This window comes from Glycine max, chromosome 7 (assembly GCF_000004515.6).
Source record: "Glycine max cultivar Williams 82 chromosome 7, Glycine_max_v4.0, whole genome shotgun sequence".
Taxonomy (NCBI): Eukaryota; Viridiplantae; Streptophyta; class Magnoliopsida; order Fabales; family Fabaceae; genus Glycine; species Glycine max.
In genome coordinates this window covers 42,746,261-42,757,158 of record NC_038243.2, presented here as the reverse complement: position 1 = coordinate 42,757,158, position 10,898 = coordinate 42,746,261, and the positions used below count along the sequence as shown (strand labels likewise).

At 31.9% G+C, this 10,898-nt stretch overlaps 2 protein-coding genes across 4 annotated transcripts; both read left to right on the top strand.

The window, feature by feature from the left end:
- The first annotated feature begins 838 nt into the window (after window positions 1-838).
- On the top strand, window positions 839-4,897 carry LOC100799789 (aggrecan core protein). 3 transcript variants are annotated; one of them, XM_014778218.3, is made up of 3 exons: window positions 1,455-1,542; window positions 1,685-2,983; window positions 4,561-4,897. In XM_014778218.3, the coding sequence occupies exons 2-3, from the start codon at window positions 1,721-1,723 to the stop codon at window positions 4,732-4,734; spliced, it is 1,437 nt and encodes a 478-aa protein (XP_014633704.1). In that variant the 5' UTR covers window positions 1,455-1,542; window positions 1,685-1,720; the 3' UTR covers window positions 4,735-4,897. The 3 variants fall into 3 exon arrangements, with proteins under 3 accessions (XP_040873359.1, XP_014633704.1, XP_003528629.1); XM_003528581.5 differs by having other exon boundaries at window positions 1,455-1,547; XM_041017425.1 differs by having other exon boundaries at window positions 839-2,983.
- Window positions 4,898-9,240: 4,343 nt separating this feature from the next.
- Window positions 9,241-10,132, top strand: LOC100527415 (APETALA2/ethylene responsive factor-like protein). Its single transcript, NM_001248822.2, has 2 exons — window positions 9,241-9,489; window positions 9,676-10,132. Exons 1-2 carry the CDS (start codon window positions 9,300-9,302, stop codon window positions 9,984-9,986), a joined length of 501 nt encoding a protein of 166 aa, NP_001235751.2. The 5' UTR covers window positions 9,241-9,299; the 3' UTR covers window positions 9,987-10,132.
- Window positions 10,133-10,898: the final 766 nt, after the last annotated feature.

Genomic DNA, 10,898 nt, shown 5'->3' with positions numbered 1-10,898 from the left:
CATGTTTTAATATGTGATGTGTAATTTGGATCACTGGCTGTTAAAGTTGATAGACTTTAAACAAACTTTGTTTTTGCATCTGAACCTGTTCTCAATGTCAATGCCCTGTGTTATGTTTAAAGTGTATCATAAAACCTTAAATTTCAAGGTAATCTCGTTCCTTTTTTTTAGTTGTTTAAAGCTGCCACTCTATGGGTCTCTTGCTTGATTGCATATATTTTGATTATTTTACCGATTTTTCCTTACAATATACTTAAAAATAATGCATTTGTTTGTTAATATTTATGTATCATTCATAATGATAGCCATCAGAGGTTTGTCGGCGCATGTAGAGTACTTTGTATTTCTACCTAAGACTGCTGATTTTTCTTTCATTTTTCATTGGCGGGGGCAGGAGGCCTTGTTTTCGGCTCAACACTGTTGGTAGGACAGACTGCTGCATGTTCATCTCCCTGTCTAGTTATTTACGAGCACTGTCTAGTTAAAATTGTTGATATATGTTCCTTCTCTCAAAAGCCAGTGCTAGTTAGTTCGTGCTTGGATACATTCTGGTAGTCTAAATCGTGGTGTGACCATGAAAAATCATAAGTAACAAAGGGTTGCTTCAATGTTACCATGAAAAAAGATTGAGGTTGCATCACCGTGTCACTCATCAAAACACAAGCTTAATTGTTTTACTGATAAATCAATTTTTCTATGCTAGTGTGAATAATGATTTCGGGACAGTTTTGATCTAATTTCTTGCCCTCTGGCCCACAATCTGCTTCTATTCGAATCTTGGAAATTTGCCTAATGTAGTGCTGGTTTTGTTTTTCACATTTTTTGTAAAGAGCCTTTTTTTTTTTGTTTAAGTTGGGTAATATTCAAGGGCATTTATTCTAGTGTGCTGTAACTACGAGGTCGAACAAATCGGGGGCTGCTTTTGCTTTGATTCTTTAATATTTGAATAATTGAATTGTCATAGCTAACAAGTTGGCTATATGCAATGGTGCCCAGAGCATGTATTATAACTATTAAATAATGGTTGAGTTTGTGATAAAATATACATGTGTGATAAATTAAGTTTTTTTTATCTCTATGCGAAAAATATACATGTGTGATATATTAAGTTTTTTTTTTATCTCTATGCAAAAAATATACATGTGTGATAAATCTTTGGTAGCATTGTCGTGGGAAACAATAAGATGAATTATATTGATGCTCCTGAGCTTGAGTTAAATTATGCTAATATTTAATAATTGTAAACTTTATCAATTTTCTTAATTTATATCATAATGTCATGTATTATTCTTCTTAACCCGTACCTCTGAGGCTCTTAGTTTATTATTCAAATGAGGTCAATGAAAGAGATTTTTTTTCAAAAAAAAAAAAAAATAGATATCAACAACAATTCAAGTATTCAACCTGAATTCAATAGGTATAAATATAAATGGCATTTGCTCTATCAATGAAATTGGTGTAATTGCCTTCTTAAGGAGCGATATGAAAGAAAATTGCCGAGTACATTGTAGAATGGAAAAGTATAAATTCTCGTAACGTAGGGTCAGGTCTATTAAGAGTTTGTTTTTATTATAAAAATATTCTTTTATTGTTTATTTTTCAAATAATTAATGTAATTTTGTAATTGAAAAAACACAGAAATTATTTCATGATGAAATTAAACTGTGATTTGATTTGATTACAGGTGGTATGTTCCGGAAGATTAGATTAGATAAGGCATATGCGAGATTATTTTCCAATCCACCGTAGCAGATCTCATTCATTCTTTTCTTTTCTTTCCATTCAATCACGCCCTCTCTTCCCTTCCCTTGGCGCAATGAATTCCAACTTCAATTTCGATTTCGATCTCGGCATCGGATCCAACCGTCCCAAATCCCTTAACGACCAGAAAAACCCCAAACCAACTCCCTATTCTTCCTATTCCACCACCACCACCGCTTCCTATTCCTCCTCCCAACCCAATAAACAACCTGCATGGACCCACCAACCCTCCCCCACTCAGACCACCGCCTTGCCCGGTGGCCCCCCCTCCATGGTCGGAGACATCTTCGGCAAGAGCTGGGGAACCCCTCAACCTTCTTCTGCTTCCAAAAACATCGGGATCGTCAATAAGAACCCTAACCTTTTCGGAGATTTGGTAAGTTCTGCTTTGGGCCAGGGTTCCAAGACCAACGTTCCTCTTAAAAATGCTCCCACTCCCGCGCCCAATAAATCCACCTTTTCAATGGGAAATATGGCTGATTCTTTGCCCAAAACTGGTTCCACGCCGCAGAGCAGTTCTACTTGGGCATCGTCCTCTGGGGGTTTTAATGTGAGTGCCAATAAAACCACTCTCAATCTTGGGGGTCCTTCATTGCGAAACATGGGTACTGGAATTGGAACCAATTCTAATAACAAGGATCCCTTTAGTTCTTTGTCTGGTATTGGATCCAAGCAATCTGCTACTCTTAATTCAGCTCCCAAAGGACCAAAGGTTGATTTGGGGGACGATGGTTTTGGTGATTTTCAAAATGCTTCCAAACCCAGCTCCACTGCGTTTCCATTCACTGCTTCTCCTGGAATTGATATCAATTTTACTGGATCAGGTGATAGTGGTGATCCAATGGACATGTTTTTTACGGCAACTTCCTCCTCGGCCTCTGGTGGAGGTGCTGCTGCGGCCTCTGATGGATTTGGAACACAGGATGATTGGGGTTTGGATTCGGAGTTTGGTGGGGGAGGCCATGATGTAGGTGGCACCACTACTGAGCTTGAGGGGCTGCCTCCTCCTCCTTCCGGGGTGTCAGGTTCCACTGCCAAAGGCAAAGGGATGGACAATTACAAGCAGGGGCAGTTTGCCGATGCTATTAAGTGGCTTTCGTGGGCCGTCATCCTTCTACAGAAAGCTGGGGATAGTGCGGCCACTGTCGAGGTTTTGTCGTGCAGGGCTTCGTGTTACAAAGAAGTTGGGGAGTATAAAAAGGCAGTTGCAGATTGTACAAAGGTATCACATGATTTTTTGAGTTGCTATATCACTATTGTCTGCTGTGTTGCTAAGATTGAATTGTTGGATGATTTAAAAGAGCTAGCTGCAATGTGTTATACTGTTGGTGAATTAACTGGCTAAAAGGCAGGAGATGAAAACAAGGTTAATCTTGCTAGAAAATATTAGATTCTGCAGGAAATGCAAGGTGTGATAAAACATATTTGGAGCAAGGAGATAAAAACAAAGTTCTTATTACCTCTTTGGGTCTTGCCTTGCAACCCATACAACACCTACTTGTTATAGAATCCTTAGAAAAGCTTAAGGAATATAACACACTTGAACGGTTGAACCATGAATACATAGTGCCTTGTTTTAAGAAGTAATTCCTAATTAGAGTAGTGCCTTACTTTAGGAACTAGTGATTATATTTACATGCATCGTGACTTTAGAAATATATGAATTAATTTCTAACTTATTAGATTCATCAAAATTCACTAGTGAAACCACTGTCAATATACCAGACTCCCTTCTATTTGGAGATGCTAGATACATAGAAAATATGCTACGATGTGCCTTCCATGTTTTCTAAAAACAAGCTTCATTCTTCTCCTTCATTGGATAGTTTCACCTTGTGATCTGAATTTCTGCTTTTGGTACATTGTTTAGACCAGCCCTGGTTGCTATCATAATTGTTTTTCTTGCAAATAGAGCATTGAGGAGTGGTCCTGTCATTGTTCCTTGGCCTTACTTGGTTTGACCTTCCTCTCTCACATTCTCTACTAGATCTTCATCCTTTGCTTTGTGGCTGATTTCTGTTGTACCTTTTTTCTCTCTGCATCTTTCTTTTTATAAAAAAAAAAAAAGTGTGATTGTAAAGGTTGCTCCAAGGGCTGATCTAAAAAAGCCTGTCCGTTCTTTCTCCAGGTTTGCTCAAGAGAATTTGTCAATTCTTTATACTGCGTTGTATATTGCTTCAAGAGATTGTGATAAAAAGTTTGCATGTGTATAACAATCTATGAAGTTATTTATATCCAACTCCTTTGATTTTCTCAGCAACTTGTATAACTTTTCACATTTCCCTCTAAAGTGAATCCATGACCTACTTGGTTTGTAACTCAACTGATTCAACACCTACTGCTATAGAACTCCTTGAAAAGTTCTATAGTCATACTTGAACCACCAGGACATAATGTCTTAAGTTGAGTAAATAATTCATAATTAGTTTGTTGCCTTATTTCTAGCTACTAGTGCTTGGGTTTATGGAATAAAAACATACATCACGACATGACTTGAAATTTCAAAATTAATTTCTGACAGCCCTGTGCTCAAATATCCATGTTCTAGTAAATACTTTTTTAGCTTTAAACTCCACTAGTAGATTAGTGCCTGGTTCTATTTATATTTTGCTCAAGACCTTATGCAGCATGTTTATTCAATTCAGTAATTGAAGTTTTAAAGTTTAGGATGGATGGCTTCACGGTCCATGAGTTCCACTATGCATTTATGTCGCCTTTTATGATGATCTGAACCATGTCATTTTCTCTTGATCAGCATATAATAATAAGGAATGTTCTGAATCAGTATTTGTTGTGCAGGTTCTTGAAAATGATGAAACCAATGTATCTGTCCTGGTACAGCGTGCTCTGTTATATGAGAGTATGGAAAAGTACAGACTTGGTGCTGAAGACCTTAGGACTGTGCTGAAGATTGATCCCGGTAATAGAATTGCTAGAAGCACTGTTCACCGGTTGGCTAAGATGGCTGATTAGGAATTCTTTTGTCATTTTCTTTTTCCTTTAACATGCCATATAGGTTTTTACATCACCAACAACCCCCATTTCCTTTGGCCTTTATAGTTAGGGGGTGATACATAAGGACTGCTTTTGAATGTTGTCACCCTTCATATGATATTGTGATGTATGGTTTATTTCATTTTGGCTATGTCTTGAAATTAAAATTCTCGTTGCCTTCTCCCAGATTTGCACTTAATAGGATTGCCATATTCTTTTTCTACTTGTTATCTTGTGTTTGGATTGTTTGCATATTAAGAAAGACATTTGTTATTTCTTAAAATTGTGAAGAGAGAATGCCTTCCCGTTACTCTATGGAAAGAAATTTGATTTACAGAATATTTGTTCCCTCGTTCGCTGGACGATTTTGTTTTGCTTGTGAATTTATGTATAGACTCGGGAAAATCTTGGGCCTAATTTCGCGAGCCTTAAGAAATTTCTGTAGAATATGAATTAAGTTTATATATTCTTGCATACTTTGTATAAACTAGGCTTGATTGTATTTTTGTTCCCAAATTTCATAATGTAAATTTTGAGACTTTTACCAGAAGGTACAATTTTTTTTTTGATTTTTTTATTTAGAGTCAATTTTAAATTATTACTGAAAATGGGATAAGTCATAATAAATGTTATAAATTCTGAATTAGAAGTCATAACAATGATTTATGACTTCAAAGTGGTATAATTTTTTTTTAATCTTACATTTAAAGTTATAAGTTTTTTATTTTTTTTACCTTTAAAGTTTTTCCTTTTAGAATTTTTTATTTATTTTTATTTTCTTCTGTTTTGCTTTCATTTTAAAAAAATTGTAGATAATTTTGTTTATTTAATTATTAAATAAATATAATATATTTTTTATTTTTTATGTTAATTTTTAATTTATATTATTTATTTTATATTTATGTATTATGTTATTTTTAATTTAATAACTATTTTTATTAATAAATTATTAAATGTTCTTAATAGTAAGTTCCATTATATAAAATAAATAATATTATTTCATAAATTATGAGTATGAGTTAATATTAATAACATAATATTTTAACATTTTTTAAAAAATTTAAGTTTTTTAAAATTTAAGTATTTAAATAAATTAAATATTCAAAAAATAATTAAAAAACATTATGTTAGTTTTTTATTTCATTTTAAAAAAAATAAAATTCAATAACATTATTAAAGAATTATCTAGAATTTAAGTATGCAAAATATATTAAATAAAATAGTAATAAAAAATAAAATAATATTTAAATAATTGAATAAATAAAATATTTACAACTTTTTAAAAAATTGAAAGCAAAACAAAAGAAAAAAATAAATAAAAATTCTAAAAGAAAAAACTTTAAAGATAAAAAAAAAAACTTACCACTTCAAAGTTATAAGATTAAAAAAAAAATATACGACGTTAAAGTCACAAATAAAAAAAAATTAAAATGAAGTTGTAAATAATCAGTTAAAAAAAAATAAAAAAATAATACATCATAAAAAATATTATGACTTTTAACTTAAAAATCACATGTTATAACTTATTCGATTATAATTTGAAATCAATTCTAAATGGAAAATTGGAAAAAAAGTTACACTCTTTTGCTAAAAGTCCCGTGAATTTTGCTCTCAAGTTTTTCGCGAATATTGATCCCTATTTACAGATTTACAGAACATTGCAAACATTACTCCCACACAGTTACAATTAATGAAAAAAATGTTACAAAATGTCTTCTTAACTGTGGCAGTTTAAAGGGAAATCCACCACAAAATATCTTAATTGTGACAATTTTTTTTGTGTGGGCAAAATAATGAAATTAACCCTATAATCTATTAGAATGCCAAGTAATTTGAAATTAATAATTCAAAGTACGATAGTTGATATAATTGGAGCCATCAAGTTTTCCAGTCTAAATAGTGATATCCTTCCTGGGTGCGGTTACAATCTTATGGTATCATCATACGATATCATATTGTATCTATCTTCATAGTATATACAATTCCAAAGCCAGACGACTCTGTTTAGTGTCATCAGAGTTTACACATTTGTCTACATAAAAAATCACTTTGTGTAGTTTTCTCATAGTAAAGATTTTTTCAATTCCTAGCTAGCAGCAACTCCGTTTAGAGTATCATCAAGCCCATAACACCCAAATTAGAAGGAAAAACAATCATACAACTCCTATATTATAACTGCGGCTCAAAAATATAACTTTTAAAAGAAGAGTTCAAATTTTATCCACTCTTTGACCAAAAAATGTTGTCTACACAACCACTCCCATAATTAAATAATATTCATTCATTATAAATATAGTCCTAACATGTATCAAAACTATTTCAAAGGCACCTCATATTCTCAGAAGTGAGTTGGGACTTGAAAGTATGACGAAGGCAGGCAGTAACAGAATATGTCGTTTTTGTATATTCTATATTTGGCCATTAATCGCTAACCCGTACACCATTCGTCATTTTAAAGTGAACATGTGATGATGTATTATGTACAAACTTCTTTTTTTCTTCAATGTTTCTGGGTTTTCTTTTTCCTCTGATCCCATCTTTAATTGCTATCTTCAAGCTGAAGGTGTTTTCTAGTTGGTTATAACCACGTACGTACAATGTACATGTACGTACATCTCTGATACGGCTTCGGTTTGCGTATGTCGTAAGCAACAATGAATCCCTCTAACCTCTCTCACTCAGCCATTTCGCATATGATAACTCTGTCATCATTTTCAGGAGGAAAAGAAAAAAGAATATCATTCCAAAGATACAAGAATGAGGAAATTAAATTAAGGATGATATAAACTTTGAAGGATTCGGTTTATGTTGTATATAAGTCAAATTCATTCTTGAATTATCTAATAATTCATTTCAAAACTTAGTCTTGAACTACCAGAGTTAAAATTAGAAGGAAAAAAAATCATACAACTCCTAAATTATAATATCAAATGCTACTTTTTAAATCGGAATAATCGAGCCAAACAAAAATCAAAACAGTTTCCTAACCAAACATTAAATGAATAATTGGAATAATTTTACTAAATTTTAATTATTATTTAAAATTTTAGTATGTAAAATGTATCTTTATTTTAGTTAAATTCATTGGAATGAATTATATTTGAATCAAATTTATGTGATAGAGAAATCAAATAAAAAAAAATGCATAAATGTAATTTTGGTTCTCTTATTTTTTTTAAATTGATAATTTTAGTTTCTCTATTTTAAAATAAAGACAGTTTTTATATTTTTTAAAATTCATAATTTAATACTCTTATTTTAAAATAAAAAAATTTAATCATTTATTTTTTGTAAAATTTATAATATTTATTCTTCCATCAAATTCAAAAAACATTGACAAGTGAAAGATTAACGTAATGTAACCCAAATTTAGTGATCTAGCACGCGATTATTTATTTAATTCATATTATATTTAATGTTAATCTTTTAGTAGTCAACATTTCCAATTTTACAAAAAAAACTAAAAAAAATTATAGATTTTATAAAAGTGAATGGTTAAATGTTTATTTTAAAATAAAATTGTAAATAAATTAAGTATAGAAAAGCATAATAGCATACCCTCGCTAGGAGAAATGTTATATATATATATATATATATGGAGTCCATCGTCTTATCTCATTCATTTTTATTTTATATTTTCTATTTATACTCAAACAAACACTGGGCTTGGCATTGTTTGGGTCAGACTGATTTTGTCCGTTCATACATCTGATGACCTTTGGTTTGAACTTTGGATATCAAACTTTTATTTTTAAACTTGCGGAGGAGATAACTCAACTCGTTAATGTAATATATATTTTTTAGTTATTATTTATTTATTCACAATTATTTAAAGTTTTCGGACGTGATAGACTCAACTCATTGATTGAATTTGTTTAATTTGATATTAATAGGAAAAAATGCACAAAATAGACCTAATCCAAATTGAAGTATTTTGATGGAATTCAGCAAGAAATTTAGTCAAAATTGATTTAGCTAGACTCATCTACACTCCTAATCTTCTTGGAACCTAAATGCTATATACTTTCTAAATAAAGAGCATTGAATACTAAAAGATAAGTACCTCTGCCTAACAAAATTAAGTGAATAATTAAAAAAGAATGGACTATAATATCATTTAAATATCTCCACGTCATTTTTTTTCATTAAACGAACGACTATAATATCTTTTAATTTTCACGTTCCTCTTTTCCTTTTCACGTTATTTCTCAGATACCAAACACGTTATAAATCTTTGAAATACTAAATCGATGTAATAAAAAATTTATTAACAAAATTTAAAAATGAATGTAAAATTAAAACTACATTTCTTTACGGGAAAACTAAAACTACATGAACTAAATAATATAGTTTAGAAAAATGTTTGTTGAATGGCTACCGTGTGATGGTGGAAGAAAGATCCGATTTCCACATGCGTGTAGTGTCAGAGATAGGGATCCTTGCCTTGCCGACTTCTATAAATTCATACCCTTTCTCTCTCATATTATTATTCATCTGTTCTCAAAACAAAAACACTCATCACTCTATCTCTCTCAAAAGTGAAAATGTGTGGGGGTGCTATAATTTCTGATTTCATAGACGTGAATTTGAACAGTGGTCGGAAATTGACCACCCACAACACCCATCATCAGCTTCACACTTTCTCTGATTTCCACGCCACCTCTTCTTCCAAACATCAACCATCCTACCAGGATCCAAACCTCCCTAGGCCTCCTCCGCTTCCAAACAACCAAGGTATACCTTTTCGTTTTATTCCATGTCTAGCATGATGTTTTTTCTTGTCTATGATGCTATGGGATCGAGCATGACATATATATGCATCTGTTTATGTCAGTTTCTTTTTTGTATGTGTGTGTTTTCCCTGAGTGTTAGATACATCACACATAGACGTATTTTTAGATCTGAAATAAAAATCTGCAGGAGTGAAGTTGAAGGCTTTGACTTTGAACACTGGTCGAGTACGGAAGAACGTGTACAGAGGAATAAGGCAAAGGCCATGGGGGAAGTGGGCTGCAGAAATAAGGGACCCACGTAAGGGTGTGCGTGTGTGGCTGGGTACTTTCAACACTGCTGAAGAAGCTGCTCGTGCTTACGACAATGCCGCCAAGCGCATCCGCGGAGACAAGGCCAAGCTCAACTTTCCCGACAGCAAGAACCCATGTCTTAATCCCTTTCAACTCAAACACCTCTTTTCCAACCTCGAATCCTTCCTTGGTTTGGACTCGCTCTAATCACTCCCATTCTTGTCTGCTTCTTTTCCTTAACTCTTTCAAATTATCCTACTGTAATATTTATAACTATGTCTACATCTTTCCTCCTTTTTCTTGCCTCTTCTTTTTCACTAATAATGAGTATTGTTTATATATAAAACTTTTGCAATAACTTTTTTTTTTTTTTTTTACTTTGTTCTATAAATTGTATAAGAATTACTCATTTCGATCTCAGAATATAAATTGTATAAGTACTCAATAGGAAGTGCGCAGCTGAAAGGTGATTCATCAACACTGATTTTCGCAAGCTGACAGGTGAGGTACGTACCCACGCCTCCATGCAAAAGCTTCGGGGGAGTAGCTACTCCCTAGCTTAATTTCCGGTACTGGTATAAGTTACGAATATTGCAAGAAATTCACTTCACTATTATTAAATATTCAGACTTTATTCTTAAATTAATGACAATTTCAATTTAAACAAAATTGTATTGAAAAAAAGAAAGTTGGATCACACTTTTAGTCCATTATATTTTTGTATTTTTTGTTTTGTTTTGAATATATTAAATTTTAAAAGTTTTATTTTGATCATTTATATTTTTAAATGTTTTATTTTTTCATTTAAAACATAAATGTTATGCTAATATTTAAAATATTGATTATTAAAAATCATTATTATCGTTATTTTATTTAAAAGATTATTTTTTAAAAATTATCTTCTCTAACCTAGATTGTGAACTCCTACTTCTACATCCAAATTCTTCAAGGCCAACTTCCACTTTTGCATCTAATTGCCATCGTCTTCAGTCTCTAATGGAATGGTCTTCAATCTCTAATAGATACACACAATGTTTTTTATTTTTTATTTTTTTTATCATGGTATCTATAATATATGGATACGCATGATGTAACTTGATGAACTAAATAAATCAGAAT